Source organism: Rhizophagus irregularis, chromosome 19 (genome assembly GCF_026210795.1).
Source record: "Rhizophagus irregularis chromosome 19, complete sequence".
NCBI classification, from domain to species: domain Eukaryota; kingdom Fungi; phylum Glomeromycota; class Glomeromycetes; order Glomerales; family Glomeraceae; genus Rhizophagus; species Rhizophagus irregularis.
Window position 1 is genome coordinate 1,155,450 of NC_089447.1, and position 25,507 is coordinate 1,180,956.

General features: G+C 29.9%; 11 protein-coding genes across 12 annotated transcripts; 5 read left to right on the top strand and 6 right to left on the bottom strand.

Moving 5' to 3' along the window:
- Nucleotides 1-59: 59 nt before the first annotated feature.
- OCT59_010778 (Cytosolic iron-sulfur assembly component 2B) lies at nucleotides 60-1,086 on the top strand. Its single transcript, XM_025323462.2, has 3 exons — nucleotides 60-204; nucleotides 271-522; nucleotides 605-1,086. The coding sequence occupies exons 1-3, from the start codon at nucleotides 81-83 to the stop codon at nucleotides 721-723; spliced, it is 495 nt and encodes a 164-aa protein (XP_025180422.1). The 5' UTR covers nucleotides 60-80; the 3' UTR covers nucleotides 724-1,086.
- Nucleotides 749-4,649, bottom strand: OCT59_010779 (uncharacterized protein; the record flags this gene model as incomplete). The annotated part of the gene is made up of 12 exons (XM_025325613.2): nucleotides 749-1,250; nucleotides 1,332-1,497; nucleotides 1,579-2,005; nucleotides 2,090-2,407; nucleotides 2,535-2,623; nucleotides 2,715-3,005; nucleotides 3,102-3,411; nucleotides 3,489-3,744; nucleotides 3,804-3,947; nucleotides 4,013-4,152; nucleotides 4,222-4,369; nucleotides 4,435-4,649. The coding sequence occupies 12 exons, from the start codon at nucleotides 4,647-4,649 to the stop codon at nucleotides 1,211-1,213; spliced, it is 2,544 nt and encodes an 847-aa protein (XP_025180421.2). The 3' UTR covers nucleotides 749-1,210.
- A 380-nt stretch (nucleotides 4,650-5,029) lies between these two features.
- OCT59_010780 (uncharacterized protein) lies at nucleotides 5,030-5,951 on the top strand. Of its 2 annotated transcripts, none has more exons than XM_025325612.2 (3): nucleotides 5,030-5,299; nucleotides 5,366-5,480; nucleotides 5,547-5,951. In XM_025325612.2, the coding sequence occupies exons 1-3, from the start codon at nucleotides 5,109-5,111 to the stop codon at nucleotides 5,703-5,705; spliced, it is 465 nt and encodes a 154-aa protein (XP_025180420.1). In that variant the 5' UTR covers nucleotides 5,030-5,108; the 3' UTR covers nucleotides 5,706-5,951. The 2 variants fall into 2 exon arrangements, with proteins under 2 accessions (XP_025180420.1, XP_066000766.1); XM_066136103.1 differs by having other exon boundaries at nucleotides 5,030-5,283.
- Nucleotides 5,813-7,634, bottom strand: OCT59_010781 (uncharacterized protein). Its single transcript, XM_066136104.1, has 5 exons — nucleotides 7,476-7,634; nucleotides 7,193-7,396; nucleotides 6,899-7,111; nucleotides 6,643-6,822; nucleotides 5,813-6,575 (listed from the first exon to the last, which is right to left on the bottom strand). Exons 1-5 carry the CDS (start codon nucleotides 7,552-7,554, stop codon nucleotides 5,980-5,982), a joined length of 1,272 nt encoding a protein of 423 aa, XP_066000767.1. The 5' UTR covers nucleotides 7,555-7,634; the 3' UTR covers nucleotides 5,813-5,979.
- Nucleotides 7,635-8,021: 387 nt separating this feature from the next.
- OCT59_010782 (uncharacterized protein) lies at nucleotides 8,022-10,193 on the bottom strand. The gene is made up of 3 exons (XM_025310643.2): nucleotides 9,625-10,193; nucleotides 8,512-9,531; nucleotides 8,022-8,432 (listed from the first exon to the last, which is right to left on the bottom strand). Exons 1-3 carry the CDS (start codon nucleotides 10,099-10,101, stop codon nucleotides 8,241-8,243), a joined length of 1,689 nt encoding a protein of 562 aa, XP_025180418.1. The 5' UTR covers nucleotides 10,102-10,193; the 3' UTR covers nucleotides 8,022-8,240.
- Nucleotides 10,194-10,500: 307 nt separating this feature from the next.
- Nucleotides 10,501-12,781, top strand: OCT59_010783 (uncharacterized protein; the record flags this gene model as incomplete). Its single annotated transcript, XM_066136106.1, has 10 exons — nucleotides 10,501-10,634; nucleotides 10,699-10,869; nucleotides 10,935-11,005; nucleotides 11,072-11,192; nucleotides 11,270-11,356; nucleotides 11,425-11,529; nucleotides 11,604-11,678; nucleotides 11,751-12,061; nucleotides 12,132-12,359; nucleotides 12,430-12,781. 10 exons carry the CDS (start codon nucleotides 10,501-10,503, stop codon nucleotides 12,624-12,626), a joined length of 1,500 nt encoding a protein of 499 aa, XP_066000768.1. The 3' UTR covers nucleotides 12,627-12,781.
- Nucleotides 12,034-13,384, bottom strand: OCT59_010784 (uncharacterized protein). Its single transcript, XM_025316489.2, has 2 exons — nucleotides 13,006-13,384; nucleotides 12,034-12,940 (listed from the first exon to the last, which is right to left on the bottom strand). Exons 1-2 carry the CDS (start codon nucleotides 13,370-13,372, stop codon nucleotides 12,723-12,725), a joined length of 585 nt encoding a protein of 194 aa, XP_025180416.2. The 5' UTR covers nucleotides 13,373-13,384; the 3' UTR covers nucleotides 12,034-12,722.
- Nucleotides 13,385-13,815: 431 nt separating this feature from the next.
- Nucleotides 13,816-18,021, top strand: OCT59_010785 (uncharacterized protein). Its single transcript, XM_025323271.2, has 7 exons — nucleotides 13,816-14,578; nucleotides 14,746-14,959; nucleotides 15,039-15,212; nucleotides 15,315-16,253; nucleotides 16,329-17,226; nucleotides 17,301-17,568; nucleotides 17,658-18,021. The coding sequence occupies exons 1-7, from the start codon at nucleotides 13,991-13,993 to the stop codon at nucleotides 17,847-17,849; spliced, it is 3,273 nt and encodes a 1,090-aa protein (XP_025180415.2). The 5' UTR covers nucleotides 13,816-13,990; the 3' UTR covers nucleotides 17,850-18,021.
- On the bottom strand, nucleotides 17,859-19,114 carry OCT59_010786 (60S ribosomal protein eL20). Its single transcript, XM_025325610.2, has 6 exons — nucleotides 19,056-19,114; nucleotides 18,795-18,974; nucleotides 18,610-18,716; nucleotides 18,497-18,519; nucleotides 18,343-18,422; nucleotides 17,859-18,264 (listed from the first exon to the last, which is right to left on the bottom strand). Exons 1-6 carry the CDS (start codon nucleotides 19,062-19,064, stop codon nucleotides 18,148-18,150), a joined length of 516 nt encoding a protein of 171 aa, XP_025180414.1. The 5' UTR covers nucleotides 19,065-19,114; the 3' UTR covers nucleotides 17,859-18,147.
- A 74-nt stretch (nucleotides 19,115-19,188) lies between these two features.
- On the top strand, nucleotides 19,189-20,944 carry OCT59_010787 (uncharacterized protein). The gene is made up of 8 exons (XM_025316488.2): nucleotides 19,189-19,296; nucleotides 19,447-19,487; nucleotides 19,562-19,599; nucleotides 19,694-19,737; nucleotides 19,822-19,871; nucleotides 19,950-20,348; nucleotides 20,425-20,646; nucleotides 20,730-20,944. The coding sequence occupies exons 1-8, from the start codon at nucleotides 19,247-19,249 to the stop codon at nucleotides 20,759-20,761; spliced, it is 876 nt and encodes a 291-aa protein (XP_025180413.1). The 5' UTR covers nucleotides 19,189-19,246; the 3' UTR covers nucleotides 20,762-20,944.
- OCT59_010788 (uncharacterized protein) lies at nucleotides 20,487-22,610 on the bottom strand. The gene is made up of 3 exons (XM_025325609.2): nucleotides 22,414-22,610; nucleotides 22,298-22,357; nucleotides 20,487-22,228 (listed from the first exon to the last, which is right to left on the bottom strand). The coding sequence occupies exons 1-3, from the start codon at nucleotides 22,585-22,587 to the stop codon at nucleotides 20,906-20,908; spliced, it is 1,557 nt and encodes a 518-aa protein (XP_025180412.1). The 5' UTR covers nucleotides 22,588-22,610; the 3' UTR covers nucleotides 20,487-20,905.
- Nucleotides 22,611-25,507: the final 2,897 nt, after the last annotated feature.

Consider the following 25,507-nt stretch of genomic DNA (forward strand, 5'->3'; position numbering starts at 1 on the left):
TTTGCAGCTTATGTAATCCATGTTATTTGATCTAATCTGACTATTATGATCTTAACTTCAATTACTAATCTCCAAAAACAATGCCAGAACTTATTAATGCAAACCCAACGATTTATACTCCTTCAAAAAAATCTCATAGAGTTATAACGCCTGAAGAAGAAGACGAAAATATTGAAGATAAAATTGACTCTCGAGAAGTATTTGGTATGTTCTTTCGCACTTCGAAGAATGTTAAATATTTCCCTTTACTAATTATTAACCCGACATTAGATTTAATAAGATCAATATCAGATCCTGAACATCCACTTACTCTTGAAGAATTAAATGTAACACAACTCGAGCATGTTACAGTTGATGATAATAATGATCGTATCGTAATTGAATTTACTCCTACTATACCACATTGCTCTATGGCTACTCTTATTGGTTTATGTATTCGTGTTAGATTGCTTCGTTCTTTGCCTGAACGTTTCAAAGTTGATATTAATGTTAGGAAAGGAACTCATCAATCTGAACAAGCTGGTAAGTACAGCTTCTTTTTTTTGTACTTAGAATATGTATATTTGCGATTTACTTATTATAAAAAACGATTGAATTTAAATAGTTAATAAACAGTTGAATGACAAAGAGCGTGTTGCTGCTGCTCTCGAAAATACTCATTTACTTGAAGTCGTAAATCAATGTTTAACAACCGCTAATGCTCGTGGTAACATTGATAAATAAATATTCATGAGAAAGATAACCGATTAAAATTTAATCTTAACTGATGAGTTACTTAGCTATGAAACTAAGAAAGAATGTGTATGATTTTTTAATTTTAATTTATTCAAATTTCAAAATGGTTAATTCTGCATTTAATCTAAAATTTCAATTCTATATTTTAAAATTGTTTAAGTCGGAAAAGAGATTTAAGAAAAGAATGTATAAAGTGGGATAAAAAAGTATAGGAAGTCTTGCTATATATTAGAACAAGCTAAAAAAATTGTCTCACAATATCTATGTAAAAATAGTATATATTTCTTTTTTTAAGAAAAATTCTCATTGATCTATTTATTAAATTCACATGAATTTAAATGTTTAAACATTATATAAAAGTTCTTATTTGCAGTATTTATTAATGTATTAACACTTGTTATTAAATAAAAGAATGAATTTGTTTTACCTGTAATCGGCTTTATCCAGTCTATCACTTTAATGTCATATCGGGAATTTAAGATTGTCGATAGGGAGGATTCACCAAACTTGTTGTACTATTAAATAAAAATAAATAAAAGTGAATAAAGAAATAGTATAATTTATTTCCAAAGCTTAGGAATTTTTTGGTTCATTACCTCGCAGCTTTTGGATCAATCGTTGATAAGAATGCACTTGCTTCATTTTTCGGTTTATTTTTTCTTTTGTTCTTTTTGTTATTACCAATTGGAACCATATACCCTGATTCTCTATCTGATGCAACAGAAGTTTCATGCTCTGATGAATCGTTCATCAGTTGGACAGCTATTTAAACAATAATTTATGTTCATTCTTTAAAAATAAATAAAAAAAAATAAAAAAAAATCCTTTCTTTAATATAAATACCTAAAGTCTCTTTAAAATTATCGGTCTTTACTTTAGGTGGCAAATCATCAGAACTATTTTCCAAGTTCATCATAGTAGGTTTAGGATGTGTAACAACTAATTTAAGTTTATCAGCTTCGAATATTCTAGATGATCTAATTCGACGTGCTTCATTTTTGACTTCATTAAAACCTTCTTCAGGTTTCCACTCTGTCATCAATTTTTCTTCTACATTCGTGTCATCAAAATCTAAAATTTCTTTATGTTTACAAAGTATCGAAACTATTGTTTGTCGATCAAGCCATATATTAACCGGTTGTAAAGTTTGATTATTTTTGTCTTCATCTTCAAAAGACGCTGATAAATCTACATTATCTAAATTATTTTCTGAAGGTATTACATTAATATAAGTTGACCATTGACATTTTTCTACACGTTCTTTTTGTACCTAATTAATAAATAGTAATAAATGAAAGTTGTAATTTATTAATCAATTATAGGAACAATTTAAAGTTAAGTTATATAAGCTTACCATTTCTACATATTGCTGTAATTCTGTAATGCCTAAAACTTGAGCGATATTATAAAAGTATAATGTGATAACACTAGCTATAGCTCGTTGACGAGCAAAGTTATTAAGTTTTTCGTCTTTAGCTTCAGACTGTAATTTGAAAAGAACTGGAATTCCTCGAATAACTTGATCAGCTCTAAATCGTAACAATAATGAACGTAATATGAAAAGTAAAGCTACATTATCAGCAGGTTTTGAATTCTCTAATAATGCGTATTGATACAGTGACAAGTGAAGCGTATTCAGAAAGTGAATAGCAGGCTGATTGAAATATGTGATCTAGTACAAAAAAGAATTAAAAGAATTTAATATCAAATTAGAATTGAAACTTAAAATCAATTCAGAATTACGGCCAAAACTAAAATCAATTGAATATTGAAAAGATTTATTCAGTAGATGCTTTTACCTGTACTGAATCAGTTTCCTTAGATTCCTTTGATGAATCGACATTATCCAAAAATGTGGAAAGAATTTGAGCATACATAATTCTTACATCTATAATATCAAAGAAAAAAAATTAGTATAGAATAAAAAAAATTACAAGGTTACAAGATTGCTTATTTTACAGATAAAATAATTTACTTACCAAGGTCTTCGTCCATGCATAAACCGATAGTATTGTGAAATACTTCAACAGGAACTTTACATATTGACATTTCCGATGATCTTTTTTCAGCCTTTTTATTGGTTTGTATAACTATACTCAAACATCTTAATAATGTTTTACGTAATATATTGAGAGGTATTCCTTCAGCAATAAAACTACCATTATTATCCTGTTTGGTTTCAGGATCGGTTTGTAAATTTAAATGCTTAATAATATGTTCTACAATATCACTGATCTGTTTGGCATAGTAAATATGTGTCACAAGACCACCTTTAAAAATAATATTGATTAATTTGATGAGTTTAACTTATAAATTTTTTTTAATTCAACGGTAATCTTAAAAAAAAAAAAATTTTATGTTATTACCAATGCAAGTTATAAGTCTCTGTACAATCATTGTTTCCAAATCTTGGGCTTTTTCAGTCATTATATTACTACCTTTAAAGTTTATACTTATTTGTTCAAATTTAATGTCTCCATTTTTCAATGAGCTTAGTAAATGGCTAAGCAAACAGTCCAAAACTTCTAATACTGAAAGTCCAACAATAGTTAAATCGCTTGTTAAAATAGATATTAACATTTCAATAAATGTAATTTTTTTGGATAAACTAGAATTGTCCGGTAAAGAATCAAGTCGCCGTATTATTTCGGAGACAAGTATATGACGGCATTGTCGCTATTAAATATAAATACAGTTAACCTTTGTGCATTAAATATAAATACTTTTAATGAACGAAAAAATTAATTCTTCACCTGAATAGAAGAAAGAATAACTAAAGCTAAACTAATGGCAAATGAATTTGGCCACCAAATATCATTATCTTCCAAAAACTTAAAAACAGGTTTAAGAGAACATTGTAAATCAGAATCTGTGTTCGACACTATAAATAATTGTTTTAAGCAATCATACGCAAGATGAGTATTATCTTCAATCGAAATAATTGTATTATTAATTGAAAATCGTCGTGATTGTGGCATGGAATGTTTTTCGTCGACCGACTCGTTATCACTAAATAATTTTGTTAATAAAGACGTAGCACTTAACATGAAACGCATCTTTATACTTACATTTTTTGTAAAGTTTCTAAATCGTCAGTTAAATTATGTAATATAGCAGGAACGATATATTGCAATTGAATTATAGCATCGGTCGCGTGTAAGGCACTGGAGGTTACTACTCCTTGAAGAACATAAAGGCCAATGGAACGGTACCTAATTTGGACGACATTTATAATCAGTAAATGTATTAATTATCTAATGCCAATAGAAATCCTTACCTTCTTTCTAAATTCTGATCAGCCTCATATTTATATGTAGCATAATTAGCAAATCGTTCGATCAAATTTTCGTAAATAATAGTAAATTCCGTATCAACTCCAATTGTAGATCCATCATGATCCGCGCAAAAAACGATGAACTATAAATACATAATAAATTTTTTATATTGATAATAATATTTGAAATAATTTAAACTGAAATAACATACCACTGAAGCAGCACGTGCGACTAAATCAATGTCATTTGTACTTAACGATGATGCGATAATTTTAACAACGTTCTTTGAAAATAAATTAAGATCCTTTTTACATTCTTCGAGTAGAGATTTTATAATTTGTAAAGAAATTTCTGTATCCCTAGTTCAATAAAAGACAGTTATAAATATAAAAAAATATTGATTTGTCAATTTTTATAAACTTACTGCTTTCTTTTCTTTCGAATGTCAGTAACTACTCTTTTTTCCAAATAAACACCACATTTAGTCAGTTTAGCTGGCTTTGATTTAGCATAAAAAACGAGATAAGAAAGTTCGCTTGACTTCGGACGAGTCTCTTCAGGGCTCGTAGGATAACAATTATTTATAAGGGTGGCATGTTTTATCCAACCTTGACAAACTCCGGTACAAGTCATACTCATTCCAACGAGTTTTAGTTTAGCAAATAGTGGTAAAGAATGTTAAAGAGTGGTGAAGAAGGGAAGGGTGGGAAATTTGTCAATTTCAGACAAAAAGATTTGAAAGGAATAAACGAGCGTTGAAATAAGTTGGTAAATCAGACAGGACGCACTTTCTGGATGCGGACAATTGTAAAGCTGTAAATTAAAGTCTATAAAATATATAAAAAAAAAGGTTGAAAAAGTTGAAAAAAGCTTTCAGATGTAACACTTTGTACTTGTTTGTAATATTTTACTGCATAACGTTCAAAAAACCTGTATTTCTAATTTTGTATCAACAGCGATTAAGTATTGGATCACAATTTAAAATCCATTTGAAAATCGCGTGACCAGAAGATTACTATAGATTTGGGTTTTGTAAAAATCTTGATTTCTAATTTTAAATTAAAATTATCCATTTCCGAATTGAATATTCCGCAAAACATGTCAACAGCTACAAATTGGCAAGCAGGTTTCCATCCGGTTACTCCTCGTACCAATTGTCCACACCTTCACGATAATATTTCTCCGAATTGGGCTGAAGTCACTGTTGACGTTAGTAAACCCTGTACCGAATGTAACGATGCCAGTGAAAATTGGCGCTGCTTAAGATGCCAAGGCGTGTATTGCAGCAGGTAATTATTTTCTTTTCAAGTTTTTTTTTATTACATTAAGCAATTTTTTTTATTTAATTTCAATAGATACATCAATGGTCACGCTGCTGAACATCATAAGAATACTTCGCATCCAATATCTATTTCTTTTAGCGATCTTTCTATTTGGTGTTATGATTGTGACGATTATATAACTAGCCGGGTGAGTGTATATGAATGTTATACGGTAATCGTTAAAAAAATATTTACAAATTTATTTTAATTGTAGCTTCTTAAACCTATCACAACTGCTTTTTATGTCTCTAAATTCGGAGAAATGCCTCCAAATTCAAATGATATTGAAATTGCGAGTGAAGAAGATACTACAGGAAGTGGGGAGGGTCCCAGTAATTCGGCAGGCGAGTCAGGTCCATCAAAATCTGACTAGCTTGAAAATTTGCGTTATTAAGATAGTCCTCGTTTTACGTATAGTAAATAATTGTTATCGCAGTATAAGCTATTCAAATAAAAACCAATTTGTATATCATACATATTTGTTCAGAATTTGAAATACACGTTCAAAAATAGAAATAGGACTCGGGTTAAACATCCGAGCTATTCCAAAAGATGGAAAGTTTATTGGACCATATCTTGAACGTTTTAATAATAAAGGACAAGCTAATAATATAATAATTACACGAACGCGATATAAGAGTTTAATATTATGCACTAAAGTGTACGTGTTTCGAAGAATTTTCGTTTTGTTCATGCGGAAGAGTTTGTACATTTTCATTAATCGTATTCTGAATTTCTCTAGTTGTAATTGAAGACGTTGTTTCCTGTTCCAAATCATCGGATGTATTAGTTCTAGCTTTAGGTGGTGTTGGAGGTCTCGGGACTGTACTACATGAAGGAAAAACAGATTCATTTTCTTCTTCATCTATAATAACTTCTTCGAATTTTGTTTTGGTTTCAGTCATTTGATCAATCTTATTTTTATTACTTTCTACTTCTACTTCAGAATGATCCAAATCGCTATGATCCGCTTCATTTGAATCATCGGATATAGCTAAAGACGATCCACCTACATGTTTTCGATTTGAAGAGCTGAAATTAAAATCCACATTTTCACTATTCGGTGTTCCTTTAGGCGGCGTTGGTACAATAAATCCGGTTGGTGGTGCGGATGAGGGTGAATTTATATCAGAAGTTGCTATTGGTGCATTGACTGGAACTAGATTTTTTGATTGAAGCTTAGGAGTCCATGCAGAAAGAGCGGCAGAAGCATTTGAAATAGCTTGTGAAGTCTTCTCCTGTCCTATTATTGTATAAAATAAGACTTTACTATAGGAATTAAATTAATAATTTATTCTAAACTTTCTCACCTGTATAAGTTTTTCTGGGCTCATCAGGTGGTGTTGTTTCCGTTGAAATTTGTTCAACGATGTCCCTGCTGTAATTGGCTATAATTATTATTTTTTCACCAAACTCGAGAAGGGCATCCAATTGAATTAATAATGCCGTTTGTAATTTTTGCCGTTTAAAATCTTCTAAAGATGTTTCTTCTGTATATATTTAATATGTAAAAATATTAAAATAAATTTTAAACAAATAAATAAAAATATATAATCTTCAAATTGCCTGCAATTGTTTCTTTCTCGATTTTTTCCAATTCTGTATGAAAATCTTTAAGTTTTTGTTCAGTTGCTTCAGAACGTTTTGAATTACTTGCTTTTCGCTCTTCCTTTTCAATTTTATTCCAAAGTGCTTCCTTCTTTAGACGTTGATCTTTCATTGCTTCTTCACGTCCACGAATATCTTTTAAGTGTCCACGATATTGAGAATAACGATCCGCTAAATTCAATCAAATATTTCTCTGAATTAATGAATATTTATCATATTAATTCAATTAAATTTCTTTTTTAATTAGCTTACCAAGTACACTTTCAGTTTCCGATAATTTTGTAATTAATAAACCATACTTTTCAGTAATGTCACTTAAATCAGCACCTTCACTTTTTCCCCAAATTGCAAGATACTTTGCAGCTTCACTTTGCTCATATGTCAAATTTTTTAGAGAAGTCCCTACACCGCGTTCTGCCGCAAGTAATTTGGATAAATGCTTTGTATCATTATTTACTAGAGAAACGTAAAAAAAGAAGCTTATAGTTAAATATAAGATTTTTTGAAAAGTAATATAAAAAGGATTAATATTTACCAATAGCATTTATTGAGGTGAGATTACGACGAATATCTGTTGCGACGTTGTCTAAATGAAAATTTTTGATAGCCTTCATTACTACCTACTTTAGAATTATAACGAAAAAGTTTGTAAACTGTCAGCTATAATAAAGATCGTTTTTATAGAATTTCTTATCAAATCTTTGTTTATTATGCTTGTGTTATCACCATTTTATTTTAGTAAATTTGAAATAAAATTTCCTATTATAGCTGAATGATAAATTGCGCCACTTGTAAGGTCCCATAATTTTCAGCTTTTATTAATATAGAACGATAATCCGCAGCTAACCATTTCTTCACAACGCAATTAGTTAACAATTCTATTAAAAGCACTTACTCATCAGATAAATAAAATAAATATATTTATCAAGGACGAATAAAGTCGTCTCAGAATTGGAGAATAATTTTCGACTTTGATCTTGGGTGCGATCATTGAATTAAATGACAATTAGTCTTCGTTACTGCTTGTTTGAATTTGGTCGCAAGGATTAATGTTACAATATATATGTTTCTAACAATTTAAATTTTCATATATTTAAAGTTAAAACAGTTTTTTAATTTATTAAACGATTTCTAATTTTCTTTACAATTTAATAAGGTGTAAAATTATTATGAATTATATTTTCTCAATTTACATGTCAAAAAAATATATGTATAATGTATTATTTTTCACAATCCAAAATTATCTAAAGATATTAATAATAATAATTAATTATAAGTTTCAACTGTCTTAGTTGTTTTATTAATGGTCCATGAGGTGATCAAGTGATATTTCCATATCAGGCTTTTTTTCAAGTACTTTCATTTTACCAATTGCATCAATGATCGGTTTTGCAGGACAACCATCTGGTGCATAATGTACAACGAAATCACCATTTATATATCGGGATGGGAAAGTATTAAAAGTACGATCATCTTGGTCTAAAAATAACGTCTAAAATTTAAACATTAGATTAATCTTTTTAATTACGATAATAATAATGATAAAGCAAAAATTATAATTTTCAACTTACTCCAGGTGCCCATTCTGGTTCTTGCATAAGATCCCACATAGCACGTTGTTCATACATATGTCCCAAATAAAGATCTCTTCGCTTTTGTGTAAGTCTCAAAAAATCTCGACTCCATTCAGAATTTCTCATTATAAATACTCCAGCATTAATCATTTTATCGTTAACTGGTCTTGCAACAATCAAATGTTTCTTATCAAACTGTTCCTGTCCACCAGCTTTTTCAATAAATTGATCAATAAGTTTCTCAACCGTTATAGAATAATTCATGATTACAGTATCCATATCAAGCCAGAATATCCAGTCATAATGCGGAAGTACTTTTTCAATAGCATCAAATTTGCCCCAAACAGTTTTACGTAGTTTATAAGTTTGTTGAGCAAATTCGGCGGATCTTCCTACGAAAGAGTATCCATGTTTTTTAGCATAATCGCGTTTATTCTCACCCGTCAAACGAGCTGCGGGAAGCATACAAAGATTATCATAAACGAAACTGCTAGTTATTACAGCAATATTTAACTTATTTGGATCATTTCTAGGATGACAAATTAAAGTTTTGGGGATGGAAAGATGCTCAAACAAATCCCTTATATCTTCTTCCAGGAATATATGACCAACAGCTATAGTTTTTTCAATTGAAACATTTTCTACAGCGTTTGGAAATTCTATAATTCCAACGTCATCATTTACAAGATATAATCCGCTATCATCAGGATATGCTTGGTAATATTGGAAAGCTCGTGTAATCGTGTTTGTGAAGTTTGAGTCAATAACTTTAATACTATTTTTTGAGTCAATAATAGGAGCAACAGCATCACGACCAAGAATAATGGCCATGTCATCAGCATCTAACGTCATAAATGAACCCCAAACAAGTGTGCGTTTTTGAGTTTGTGTTAATATACTTCCGTGAATGGATGATTCTTCCAAGGCTTGTTGGAGCTTTTCAAGATTTATAAGAGTTTTGTCATTGATAATTACGAGATAATTATAAGTAATGCCTTGTTTGCCAAGATCTTGTGCCTATAATAATTAATTGTATAATAAAAAAAAAAAAAATTTATCAATTAATAACCACGATTATTGATTATCATAATTATCAATAATTTTACATACCCATTGGAGAATGGATTCTTGAAATTTTTGACCGCTGATATTTGGAAATTCTTTAATGTCATCATATTCAACGAATTCGGCAGTAAAATCTCTTAATGTACCTTTGTCTACACTTTTATACGGTTTTATTAAAAACTTATAATAAACGTTACCATCCTGGACCATACATGGTTCCAAATTATTCTTGATACCAAAAAATGCTTCTCTTAAAAACCTCCTTTGACGTATATCACCTACTGTTGAAGCAATCGCAAACAATAAATTATAATGTCCTGAAGTGTTTGGAGCTCCGTCATCGCTACCTACGAAGGGTTTGTTCTTTTTCTCATCAGGAGAAACTTGAGAAGGTAAGTCTAGAATTTCGTCATTAAAAGTAAAGTCTTGAACTACATAGGGTGAAGACAGCAGAAAAATAAGAAATGCTATAAGAAATGCCGCTACGTATATGTTTATTTTACGAAAGTGATATACGGGCATCGTTACTGTCTTTATTTAACCCTATTTGATTAATTTGTTAAAAGGAAACGAGAAAAAAAAAATATTTTTTTAAAAGACCGTTGTCCGAACACAGTAACTTTAAATGTTTAACTTCTTTCATTTATAAATAGGCAATCCCTGCCGATGCACAACTTTAATATTTTGAGGACGTACTTAAATTAGGATTTTATTATGGTAATAAAATGGTAATAAAATAAAAATCAGAAAACGTGATAAGATCCAATAATAGACAAGAAATAATTTTAGTTAAACGAGTTTAACGGAAAAAAGGTAATCCCGTATATACAGTAAATATAATAGTGATTATGAGTTCTAAGAATAATGTATTATTGTATAAAAAAAAAATTTAGATGTTATATGTGCTACGTATCTTCAACGATGGATTTTACAAATTCTAGTTTAATTATTCAACGATTAGAAAATTGTTCTAATGATCCTTTAAATAATTTAGATAATATAGTGAATCATTTGAAGCGGATTATTTATGCAACTCAAAGTAATTTAGCGTATAGGTGAATTAATTAATATCCATAAATATTAACATCGATTATTATTAATTGATATTTCGTTCCTTAGAGAGACTTTAGGACAAGAATCTCAGTTCTGGATAGTTACAACAAAACTTTGGGACTGGACAAGTGAAAGGTTGTTAAAAGACGAACTTTCCGTTTTGCCTATAATATCAGAGTTAGTTCGACTTTTTCGGAATATTGTAGCAGCAGTTTTAGAAAATCAAAATCAAGCCTTGTATGTCTTGCTTTCAATTTTATAATAAAATTTAAATTTAATTATTAAATTATACTTTCTCTAAGGAACCAAAAATGGAATGAAATTACAGAGAAAATTTTATGGTATTCCATGCTAAAATTTGATGATAATAGATGTATGTATAAGAAAATAGATCAAAATTTTATTATTGGATTGACAATAATTTGAATTTGGCGTAAAGTCGTTCCGATATTAAGGTTTGGATCGCAAGCATTATCCAATGTTATAACAGGGAACGTTGATGCTCAGGAAATTATTTGGTCAGATTTTATGAATCGAACTGAACCTAATGATATTTTAAGGTATTGAATAAATAATCTTGTACATATCAAATAATTTCAAGAAATCTCTTATACAAGTGACTTGTTATAATATACAGTACGCTTGTTAATTGTGAAGACTGTGTTGTGTTAACGAGTGTTTTAGTCCTCGTGTATAATTGCATACATGAAAACGAATTCCGAAGGTAAAACTATAAATAAGATCTATTTCTTCATAATAAAATGTTAACTAAAATTCTTCTTTTTCTTGAAGTAAGACTTTAATCGAGTCACATTCGGGCATACGTTTTTTAAAACTTTTATTAGAGCGCGCAGATACTCTCCTTGAAGATGAAAGTTCCCAAAATTTTGAACTAATGTATTGTCATTTTTTTTTGAATTGCAAAAGAATTAGTATTTATGAACTCAGTTATAAATCATTATTATATACAGGTACGCATTAATTTCACGTTTAATAGACTTTGGTTTTTTCCCATCACTTTATGATTCATTAAATCACCCATCAATGTAAGAATCAAATTTAATTATAATACTTTGAGAATAACAACGTTCTTAGATCATATTTTCTTATATTTTTAGACAGGTTCCAACACGACACCAAATTATACTTCTAAAAATTCTTGATTCGGGTTTTTTTTCATCATCCTTAAAGATCAATGAAACTTCTATTTCCTTATGCACTCGTATCGTAAAAGGCTTCAACTCAATTTGCCCTCGAGTAATATACATAATGCAACAAGCTGAGAATAATTCCGTAGTGATGGAGAATTCTCATTTATTATATACCGCATTAGTATTATTTCTGCAATGCATTGGAAAATTGAGTCAGGAAGGAGATAGAGAAATGTGCGAGTGTTTGTTTAAAGAAGGGATTATAACTTCTAGTATTTGTAAGTTTATTTATTTATATTATTTATATAAAAAAAATTAATATAAAGTTTCTATTTAATATTCTGTTAGCACTTTTGTTTCAAGCAGACAAGACACTTCCACGTATGACTAACGCAACAACCCTTGTGACACAAACACATCAGCAGGCCTCTTCGGATTTCAAATTTGTCAAAAGAGACATTGTCAAAATAATAGGAAATATGGCTTATGAAAACAAGATCGTTCAAGATGAAGTTCGTGAGTTAGGTGGAATTCCTTTAATATTAAATCAATGCAATATTGATGACAATAATCCATGTGAGAATCATAGTTTAGAATATTTCATTATCTTTTAAAATTCTCATTAAACAATGTATGCACATTATAGATATTCGGGAATATGCAATCTTTGCTTTACGAAATCTTTTAATTAATAATCCCGAGAATCAAAAACTTGTTGAACAGCTTACACCAATCGAAACAGTACAACATCCGGCCCTACAAGATGTTGGTATTATGACAGAACTTGGACAAGATGGAAAAATAAAATTTTCGATTGACCCATCAAAAAATGGCCGAAAATAAAATTATTATATTATATATAGGGTTTTGTCAAAAAAAAAATGTAACAAATACTGATTTGATATTAAATATTAGATAAAGTTACTTGATTACCAACTATTATGAACTATATTGTGGTTCGTTTACTAGTTTCCCTACATATTCATATTTTGATGCAAAATGACTATGCCATTCTTTAAGACTATTTAATTCTTCCGAATCCAAATCTTCCAAAGTGTCGAGAGGTTGATCAATTGGAGTAAGTACATCCATCTCAAAAGAATTTTTAGCTAATCCACGAGAAGCATCACGTCCAGCAAAATTTCCGTAAGGGCCGTCTATAGAAAATCTGTTAATATCAAAATGTTTATGAAAAATTTATAAATATTGAAATTGTATATACCTGGACCATAAAAGTTGCGCCCCCTAGATACATCATAGACTTTACCACAAACGCCCATGTAAATTTTTGTTTGTGGAGTTCTTCCGTCGTATTCCCTTAGCTGTTTTGGTGTATATTCTCTGAAGATAGTTGTCTCGGGATGTTTTGCAATTGGTAATTGATAAGGTGGCGGTGTAAAATAAGAATAAACGACATAAATAAGAAAACTTGAAAGAAACCAGTTTAGAGGGTTTTCTTGAAGCTGAGTTAATAGTGATTCAGTAAGTGTTGTCATTTTACAATTTAGAAATTTAAAAATTGTTTGTCTTACAAAAAGAGAGGAATAGGCAAATTTTATACTGAACAGCCAGTTTGTTAGTAAATCCATAAAATTAGTGATAAAAAAAAGATTCTAAGCAGCTAAGCCATTTATAACGATATGGATATTATGATTTAAAAAAAAAAGGGTTAGGCTTTTGCTTTTATAGTGGTTCCTGTAACGCCCCAAGCAATAATGAAATTATTCGTCTAAATATAGCTAAGAGTTGCATATATCCACTTTTCACTATAATTGTTAATTTTATCAAGATAATTTTTTTAATTAACATTTATTATTTTCAATAAAAATACTTTTTCTAAATTCTTTATAAAGTAAAGATAACAATTGATTTTCCTTAACAATAATTTAAAACTATCACATTCGTGTTTATATCACTATTATATATGATAATTTTATTGAAAATCTGTGCATAAATAATATATTGACAAATTAAACATAACCCTTTACAGTTTTATATAAATATAAACAAACGTTAAAAAAAAAGAAACTCTATCGACCGTAACAATAAAGTTTCAAAATTAAAAATTGGTTTCTTTTTTTTTACCTAAAACTGAACTTTCAGGTCTTTTCCCGATATTTTTAGTAAATTTTTATTTCCGTAATAAATTTTTTTTTTTAAATCCGAATGAGACTTGCAGCCGATTAAGACTTATAGGAAACAACAATATGAGACTGCGCAGATTTGCTTTCACTCCTGTGTGCTCATTTTTATTGTGGGCGCTTATCATTTGCTTTTTCCTTGTTTTTCCTTATGCTAAGTCCCGGCTTGACTCTAAGGAACTTATACAACTTCGAACACCTTTTTACAAACGTATAGTTGGAGTCAATGCTCTTCCTCCTAAACTTAATCTAAGCCCCATTAATTTAGTGCTAATTTCAACACTGGATGGCAACCTGCACGGTGTCGACCGGTATACTGGTCAAGTTTTGTGGAGTCTAGAAGGTGTCGCGGATGGTTCTCTTATTAGAACGTATACGCGTTCTTCGTCTTCTAAACAGCAAAATGTCACAAGTAATAAGGAAGAAAATACCAACATTATGGGGGATAAAGAGAATGATGTCAATATTGACATGAGTTCTCAGAAACAGAAACAGGATCAAAATTATTCCGGGGATCTACATGATGATTCTCAACTCACAAAATTAAAGGATGATGTTGAAGAAGATGATGATTCTGATCGAGAAATTACTTACATTATTGAACCAACCAATGATGGTACATTATACTTATTTTCTCCAAAGACTGGTCTGCAGGTAAATGAATTCCCGATAATATTCTATTATTATTAGATCTTTACTACTTTATTTTGTTTGAACTATTTCCTGGAATACTCTTATTGTTATTTTGAAGGATATCTAAGGTTTACATTTTTATTATTAAGACATTATTATTGAATGACTGTTAATTAAACGAAAAATAGAAATTTCCATATACCGTTAAACAACTCGTTATGACTTCACCATTTCGCTCTGCTGATGGTAAAATATTCATTGTTGGTAGTAAATCAACAAAATTCTTTGCCATTGATCCTACTACCGGAAAAATACTTCAATTTTTCAGTAGTGACGGTGATGAGAATGAATGTCCATCTATGGGGTCATTGCTTAGAGACGCTATATTTATAGGAGTTAATGGTAATTATATAACGTTATAATATAAAACATAATAACAATTGGATTATATACAAACTTTCATGTTTAATTTATTAAATAGCGTATAAAATATCTATCTTTGAACGTGGCGTATTGAAATGGAACACTACTTATACCGAATATGTACCACATAGTTTTGATACAAACATCGAGCATTTGCACAAAACGTCACCCGATGGCCTTTATATTGCATCAACTCATAATGGAGAAGTTCTTTCTACGGATTCTTCATCTGGTAATTTTCATTTAATTTCGATTTTATTTACGATTAATCTCTTTTTTTTTAAAAAAAAAATATCAGTTAACCGTTTATGAATAAATTCTCTCTCTTTATAAGGTCAACATGCTTGGTATCATAAATTTCCTTCTCCGGCTGTTAATGTGTTTGACGTATTGGCATCAAAAGACCTACCAAGTGGTTTACATATTGTAAGGCAACCACGACCTTCTATCAAATACCATGAACATTTAAAAAAGTTACACCCTCCTCCCCAATTAGCCGCATATATTGGTGACATTGACGGCACATTATTTGCCATGTCTGTTGAGAATTATCCATTGACACAATTCATCGCTGACTCTATATGGTTCGATTATTATAACAAAAGGATTTCTAGTGATAAAGAATCGCAAGAAAATAGAGCACGTTGCCGTCCTGGATCCAGTATATATCCAGCATGTTTAATTGGGAAGCATAATTTGGTTATTGGAGAACAACGTCCAAGCATTGAAGGCCCTCGTACCGAAAAAAGCCGTAATAATTTCATATTAGAACCAGGAGCAAGATCTATAGCGCAAATTAGTTTTTCTTGGGCCTTGTTTTTTATTGTCATTGCTTGTATTATATATTGGAATAAAACACAAAAGAATGGAAATAGACCTTTCTTCGAAAAAAATTTGCTATCTTTTTTAGAGTTTAAAACACAAACCGCTAACGATGGTGTTCCTATAAATAATGGGATGAAAGAAATCTTTAACACAAAGAATAATAACAAGAAAGAAATTGGAAAGAAGAAAAAGAAAAATAATAAAAATCCAACTGTAAATACTAAAAAAGTCGAGTTAAAAGATGAGGAAAAAGGAAAAGTTTCTTCCACAAAAGTTCAATTTGCTAAAGAGGTATTACAAAAAACAGAAGTACCTGCGGATATTCCACTTATAAATTCGTCACCAACTATAAGTGTTGTCACTTCACCTGAACAAAATAATAATGTTATTGCCAACGCTAATGGCGAAATGAAATTGAATTCGTTGGTGGTATCTGATACAATTTTAGGTAATAATTAAGGTATTTATTAAACTTTTTTTTTTTGTGAAGATGATTATTGACTATCTCTTTCCTATTAAATAGGATACGGGAGTCATGGTACAATTGTATATAAAGGAACATTTGAAGGGCGTGATGTTGCAGTTAAACGGTTGTTACTTGATTTTTATGATATAGCGCACCATGAAGTGTCACTTCTTCAAGAAAGTGACGATCATCCAAATGTAATTAGATATTATTGTAAAGAACAATGTGATAGGTTTCTATACATCGCTCTTGAACTTTGTCCGGCATCATTATACGATTTAGTTGAAAGAGGCTCAACATTTCAGTATGCAGATTTGTTGACAACATTACATCCTTCTAAAATTCTTTATCAAATTGTTGCTGGTTTACATCATTTACATTCAATGAAAATTGTACATCGAGATATAAAACCACAGAACATTTTAATAGCACCATCAAAGCATAAAAAATTTTCCAAAAAAGATGGAGTTATTCAACAAACCTCTTCCGTGAGGGTATTAATTTCAGATTTCGGATTATGTAAAAAGTTGGAGGGAGATTCTAGTAGTTTTCATAATACAACAAACAATGCAGGTGGTACTATTGGTTGGCGAGCACCGGAATTGCTGTCATCATCGGTTCCACCATCCCCGGATGGAAATAATAATATTATTGAATCAGTTTGGACATCTGTAGATCGATTAAATGATAATTCATTTACTTCATCATCTACAGGATCAGAATATGATAATGGACAGCCACGTAGAGTTACAAAAGCAATAGATATTTTTTCGGCAGGATGTTTATTTTACTATGTATTATCAGGAGGAGATCATCCGTTTGGAGATCGTTATTCTAGAGAAATTAATATTTTAAAAGGAGTTTACGAATTATCAAAATTGGACGGAATGGGGGAGGAAGGTATTGAGGCGAAAGATTTAATAATGAGAATGATAGAACGAGATCCCAAAAAACGGTATGTCATATTTAATTTAGATGTATAACAAAATAATAATTTGATAAATTTTTAAAAATATATTTTGTTTTTAGACCAAAAGCGGAAATTGTTATGTTACATCCGTATTTCTGGTCACCGTCTAAGCGTCTTGGATTTCTTCAAGACGCGTCTGATCGGTTTGAAATAGAGGAAAGAGATCCTCCCTCACCATTGCTTCAACGATTAGAACAAGGTGCAGTTGATATTATAGGACCAGATTGGTATAAGCGAATTGATAGAATAGTAGTTGAAAATTTAGGAAAATATCGAAAATACGACGGTTCAAGAGTAAGAGATTTATTAAGAGCACTAAGAAATAAGGTTTTTATAATTTGTTTATATATAATTAATTATTTTAATTATTTTGAAAATTTCTCTATATTTATTTAATATTTACTAATTCTTTACAGAAACATCATTACCAAGATCTTCCTGATCATGTTAAAAGGTCCTTAGGTGAAATTCCGGATGGGTTTCTTTTCTATTTTACATCAAGATTTCCTCAGTTGATGCTACATGTATATTACGTGATTGCTGAATCGGAAACATTAAAAGATGAAAGCATGTTTAGACATTATTTTGAATTACCCGGAGAAGTTTAATGATTATTTTTAGTAGAGAAAATTTATAGCTATTAGATACGCGATAAATTTTATTTATCGTTTAAAATTTTGTAAAAAAAATTTTTATGTAATATATCAACCTCAAAAATATTAAAACAATAAAATCAATTTCAAATTAAATAATGATAAAAAATCATATTGGGTAACTTTGTAAAATTCCGAAGCAAATTTAATTAGTCGTTGTTACATGAACAGATTTTTTTATTTTTGACCCTTTTTCCACATATCATATCTGAGTCCAAAGTAATTAATTAAAGAAAAGAAAAGAAAAGATAAACTAATAGAAAGTTGAAGGACGTTTGGCCAAAAATGTAGTCTTCGATTTTTGTACACGATGAGGAAGAGGGAATTTGATATTAGGTTCAAGTAACTGTTTGATATATGGACGTCTCACCTAAAATAATAATATAAAAATAAGAAAAGAAATATATCAAAAGAATTACATAGGGAAAAAGTTATAGACGTTAATTACTTGGTTAGTCTTCAATTCTGCGACACGCATAATTTGAATTGAAGAAAATCGAGCACGATGACGGGCAGCCATATCTTGATCTAGTATTTTAAAAAGAAAGTAAAATTTTGTAAAGTAATCCTAAAATAAATTTATATTAAATGTGATAACTTACAACAGGAATGAACAGCATCAGTTCTAAATTAAAATTGAGAATAATGATATAGTTAGTATAAAAAAGATAAATTACATTTATTTATTGAATTAAAAAAAATATATATATATAACCTGGTCAATTCCCGATATTCTTTGTACATATTATGCGTGCCAGAACGGGAATCATACCGGAGCCATATACCGAAATTCTTAATTAGTAAAGGTCTCTTTTCAAAGATCTAAATCATATAATGTTATCTTAATCAATCGTTTAAAAAGTTTCTCTTGATTTTAAAAGATAATTAGTTAATATATACCTCATTGATGGATACAATTTCGCCAGCAGCTTTTTTCACTTTTTTGAGCTTTTTAAGAAAATACCAAAACCTACTCTTCGCAACAACTTCATTAGGGGCGAAAAGTCTCATACGATAAAGTCTTGGAATAGTGTCCTTTACATTTGGAAGTTTACGGCCAATTACTTGATATTCGTGCAACTATTAGTAAAGAAAAAAAAAAATGGAATACTTATTCCTAATAAAAATTATCGGTAAATGTTTATGTTATTATTAACTTACTCTACCCATATTAGCGATGGATAATGGATGTAATGAAGAGAGAATCAAAAAAATTTTTTTCGATAAAATAATAATAATAATCACGTGAGTTAACAAAAAGATATTTGTGTAATGATGATAATCCAAAAAACTCGGCTCCATTAAAGGAATTCATTTTTTTTTTATTATTATTTATTTAAGAAAGGGACAAAATGTTTACCCTTCGAGCTATTCGCCCTGTTGTGGTTAATACCACCCAGAGGTATGCATAAGTTGTATTTTTAGTATTATTTCCTTTAAAAAGAGACGTTCAATAATGAATTGATAAGCATGAGGTCTTTTTTTTGAAAATAAAATAAAAAAATTTAAATATTAATTAAACAAATTGGGTGGTTAAAAACATTGGCTTCAGTATTGGTTATCAAAATCGTAATTATGCTACTCTAAAAGAAAGTAAGTGTGATATTACTAAATTTTTCTTTAAAAACAATTTACGAATAAATGATTAATTTAAGGTATTTGATTAGTTCAATTACGGTTAAAATCGATTAACAGTATTGCAAAGGTCTCTCTCTTTTTTAATTAACAAAATTAAAAATCTCATGTTTGCATTGAAATTTGAATTTGATATTTAATATTTGAATTTGAACTAAAATTAGATTACAAAATCTATGAAGATGATTGCATCGACAAAAATGACTCGGTATGTTTTCGAGTTTTTCAAAGCGATTTATTGAAAAGTGTGCTCCAATATATGTTTATTTATTCAATTATGTTAAATTTTAAGAGCTCAAAAGGCAATGGAAATTGCAAGAGTATTTGGCACTACTCAAACTGGTGAGTATATGTATCTTTTATATTTTACTTTTACATTATAAAATTTTAAAATTAAACTAATTTAGTTTAATTTTATAGGACTTTTCACTTATGCCGATACGAAACCAACAGAAGGAGGAAATACTTTAGTTATTACAGTTTCATCAGATAGAGGACTTTGTGGTGGCATTCATAGTAGCGTATCAAAACGATCAAAAAAATTTATTGAAGAGAATCCAAGTTCTCAGATAATTGTTTTAGGTGATAAGGCAAAAGGTCAACTTCAACGTACTGTACGCGAAAATATTAAACTTTCTTTTAATCAAATTGGGAGATCTATTCCAACTTATAATGAAGCAAGTTCCATTGCTGATACTATTTTGAAAGAAAAAATTGATTTTGATCAAGCTGCTATTATATATAATTATTTTATTTCCGTTATATCTTATGAAGCGAAAATTATTCCTGCTTTTTCTGTATCAACATTTGCGAAATCTGGTAAGACTTCAGAGTTTGCTAATCTGTTTACAAGATTTTCTTTTTTTTAAAAAAAAATGAAATTTTTTTTTTGCAGGCAATTTTGATTCTTATGAAGTCGAAGATGATGTTTTAGAACATTTACAAGAATTTGCTTTTGCAAACTCAATTTATTGGGGTCTTGTTGAGGGTCATGCTGCTGAAATGGCTTCAAAACGAAGTGCTATGGAAAATGCTACCAAGAACGCTGGTGAAATCATTGAAAAACTTACAATGACTTATAATCGTGGTCGTCAAGCTGCTATTACTAATGAATTAGGTAAATATAGAAATGATTATTTATCTGCACTTCTTTTTATTAATCCACAAATTTATACAAAATTTTCATTAATGCCTTTATAGTCGATATCATAACTGGAGCGTCTGCTCTTTGATGAATCTATGGATTAATTATATATTAGAGATTTTGTAATACAATAAATTCTTTGTTTTTTTTAAAAAAAAATACAATTGGAGTTGTATTAGTTGTATTCTAATTGTAATGAAATTATTTACGCCATCATAATTATTATTAAATTTTAAAGCCACTCGTTTAAAGGAATCCCTTCTTGAGATCTAAGAAAACATTCATATTGGGAAGTTAGATATTCCTCCCTCTCTTTTTCATATCTTTCTCTGTCCTTTTTCGCTATATCTTCCCATATTTTCCTCTCAGAAAAAATCATTTGTTTCCATCTATCATTAATACTTTTGGTTAGTTCTGTTTGTCGAGTTTGAGAACCATGTTTATTCTTTCCATCAAATTTGACTGCCTTCCTGTAGTGTTCACATGCAGTTATGCAAGGCACAGGTACTTTGAGACCATATATTTCTTGTTGAAATTGTTGCGTGCTACGAGATTTATAAGAATTCGGTTCATTATGGTTTGCAATATTTACATTATTACGTGGTTGAAGCGGTGTGGTTGATTTTGATTTATTGTCCTTTTTATTTTCATGAACGTATAAATTCTCATTTTCCTTGCTGTAAGATGTAATAAAGAATTGAGTTTCAAGAGGTTTATTATGTTGCTTATCTAGTCGATCGGTTAGTATGTTTTCTTGAGGTGATGGCGTATCCAATTGTGTATCCAGAACTATTTTTTCACTAACAGAAAGATCCTTTTGGAACATAACTTCACTTTGACGTTGTGGAGTATCATTCGAAGATATTAGAGTCAATTCCTCATTCTCAATACTCTTTTCATCCTTTTTAGGTGGTTGTTTATAAGGTTCGCTATGGAAATATGAAGGAGTATGAGTCGATTCAATATATTGCGATTTTTTATGATTATTGTATGTGTGCATTAATCCTTGAAGATAACATTGATTTGATTCGTCTACTTCGGAATCATCAGTATTCAACAAAAAATCGTAGTCAGATGAACTATTATTATATTCAGTATTTGAAACAGAATTTTCATTGCTCTGAATATAACTTTCATGATCTTGTTCAACAATTTTTTCCCGTTGTTCTGGAGACATGTTATTCCAATCATTGAATAACCCTTTTTTAATGCTTTCGGGGTCCGTTTTAGGATAATATTGCAACATTTTTGGTGTGTTATCAATAATATGATGTGCAAGTTCAGATGAGAGTTTTTTAGGTAGGTTGTTTGACGCTGTAGAAGGAGAATTAGTATATAAATCATATTTATATGATTTTTGTGTACAAATATTACGATCATCTATTTCTGACACTTCTTCATCGCTATCTTGTTCATCATAATCGCTTTCGCTATAATATGAAAGGTGCCTTGATTTTTTGTGTTGGCGATCATTTATCTCGGAATTTTCACGACGGGTCCCTTTCAATTTATTAGCTAACTCTTTTATGTGTTCAAGATGCGCGTTCTTTTCGTACTTTTTTGATAAAACGCAGGATTTTAATATAAACAGGTGAATAACATAAACTTCAAAATACTATCTAACCTCGCTGAGACACTTCCAATTCAATTCTTTTGCTCTTTCGGCATATTCATTTTTCTTTTCCTAAATAAAGTTAGCGTTAGTATGTGAAACATGAAATAAAATATAAATAAACATACCTCAGAAAAACTTTTCCAACTATTAGTAATGGTTATGGAAAGTTCCTTCGCAGATATATTAGGACACTTTTCCAAAATTTCAAGCCTTTGCTCGTCGTTGTGAAGTAAATAACCATAGACTGGTCTTTCTACGGTTTCTTCATAAGTAAGAGCAGAAGTTTCAGACAAATCCATTAAAAAGATAAAAGGAAAAAAACGAAAAGTTATTTGCGTGCACCAAAGACTTTATATACATTATATACATTATAAAATATACGGCCGATCATCGCGTTAAAAACTTACGCGTTTTTTTAACACGTGTGTAATAAATTTGGCCCGACATAAAATGATAACGTCACGAGTTCACGAGTTCACGAGTTCACGACAAACAAGTGAATAAGCGAACAGGATAACTTGAATTATTTATACACTTTACATTCGAATAAAAAAATACAAATTATTATCTGCATTCTTATGTAACTTTAGTGGGTAAATTTCTTAGAATACAACAATACAACCGAATATCAAGGGTATTTAACTAGAGTTGCGATCCGTCAATCCGTAAATAAACACATTTCAGCCATTTTATGAATATAGAAAGAATTTTTTTTTTGATATGAATTTCTATCAATACATAATATAATAAAAAAAAAAATTGTCTTCAAAAATAAAAGTAGATTGAAATTCATCCGGATCGGATGAAAAATCAATCCGTTTATTTTTAAACTACTAGATTGTGCATTGGATGCAGTCTTATAATATATAAAAAAATTTAATCTTTAGAACAATTTGAAAAAAGGTTCATTAATACTACGCCTACAATTAAATCTATGTATTCCTTGTCAAACCTCTCATTTCCAATAAGGAAATATACATGTTCTGCAAGGATCAAGATCCCAGGGGTAGGTCCCAGCGTTCGACTTTTAATTTTGTTTGCGAGCACCATTGACGTCCCGATCAAGCTCAGTTGAACAGCTGGGGCAACAGAATCCACCCATTTTTTGATGGATATATCCACAGTGCTCGCAAGTTTTACTAGTATTCTCCTCAGTACATAGAATTACTTGACACCATGGATGCTCACGAACCTTATGTAGAAGATATTGGCGGAATCAGAAGTGTGACCCCATTTGGCAAGTTTATGGTGGCAATCATTAATAAGACAACGGAATTTTTTATGTATACGAAGCATGACCCTGTGAAGCTTGTAGCATTTTCGTTTGTGTAATTTTCCATGAAAAGTGTCATGTTTGCTTTGAATTTTATCATATATGTGAGAAAGCCGATATTTTAGGAAGAAGTGTATACACTCCTTTAGATCTATTCCAATGTTTTGATAAAATTGGGATGGATTGTTGATGATCTTTCTTGAATGAAATTTAAATGACTTCTTTTTCGCAGCAAAATTTGATAGATGTACTTTTAGTAAATCATTCATTGCTTCGTCACAAATATCATAGGGAGTTTTAAGGACCCATTTAAATTCAGTGTTTTTGAAGTTTTTGGCATTAAGACATTTGCCTGCAGATCTTTTTTGTTCACTTGATGCCTTTTTTTACTGCAGTAAGACATCGGTTGTAAGTCCATTGGGCTGTTCCGTTTTCTGAGTTTTAATTGCTCTTCTTGTGTAGGAAAGAGACAGATACGGTGTGTCTTGAATCTTGGAAATTTTGATCTTTTTGGATTTGAATAGTTACTTGTCTTCTTCTTCTTCAGTTGTCAGCAAAGCATAATCCATTATGTCTTGCCATAAATATCATTATCACATTATGATTGAGAGTAAGTCTTCTGCGAGTTCTCCTACTTTATTGCTTTTGGCACTGACATCTGTACAAAATATCATGAGCTGAATGCCATTCTTTTTAAAGATCAATTCCATAAGCTTAAATCCAAAATGATACAATTGGTCCTTTTGGGTAACCACCACTTTCTTAATTCCCTTCTTGTGTATTTGTTTCAGAAGGGCAACAAAACCCCTATGTTTCCAGTTGAGTTCTAAACCAATATTGCTGATGATTTTATATTTTGGGTAATATTATTAAAGATTTGTGATCTGTTGTTTAAGGAGAATTCTGCTTACTTATAATAAGGTTACTGTCCTTTTATTAATGGTTTTTGTCTTAAATTCTATTGAGCTAAAAAGGAAAAAAATTATTTATAATAATGTAACATAAAATTTCCTAATCTGCAAAGAATTTTATATATGATTTTTACCTTAAGCCTGGGGTGATCTATTTTATAAGTAAGTGGGATTCTGTTTAAAGTCATTTTGCTGATACTTTAAACTGATTTTAGTATAATAGATCTTGATCTTTTGTATATTTGTGATTAAATATAGGCGTTTTCTACCAGATGTTTTATTGTTTTAACAATAGCAATCTTTTCATAATTATTCTTATAAAGTTTCAACTGAGATGTCATATGTTTCTTGAATTTTATTTGTGCTTTTGTAAGTATCCAATTGTAAAAAAGGCGGCTTTGTTAAAAAACAAGAACTACCTGATAGAATTGTGTTTATTAAAATCACTTTTCCTTATATTGATAATAAAACATGGTGATTTACACAAAACTGTATTAGTAATCAAGTAATTTATTTGTAATATGTAAGGTTGCTTGCCTAAACCTCTCCAAAATCTTATAATTAATTTCTCCAATATTTTACTATAGTTTTATTATAGTTTCGGCAAGGTTTCAGCAGTTTCAGCATTTATAATAAGTTTTGTCAGGTTTCACTTTTCTCCAGAGTTTTACCAACTTTTTAATAAGACTTTCATATAGTTTTGGCAAAGTTTTGCTATTTTGGCATTTCGCCAACTTGCCAAAATCCTCTAGTTTCTCCAGCAACCTTAGTAATATGAAAATTGTGGTTTATTCTAGAATTTGATTTTTTGTACCACAGTATGAGATATTAAATCAACATGCTTAGTAGGTAGGTCACCTGAATTAATCAAAGAATTTATAGCTCTTCTGGTAATTGTCGCGTTGTGTAGATGAATCAAGGGCTCACCAAGCTGATTTACGTTCATTAGATTCTAACCAATTTCTGGATTCTTTATAATAAAACCGATCAACCTAGGCAAATACTTAGAAAATTTAATAGTATTCTTGACCAGTA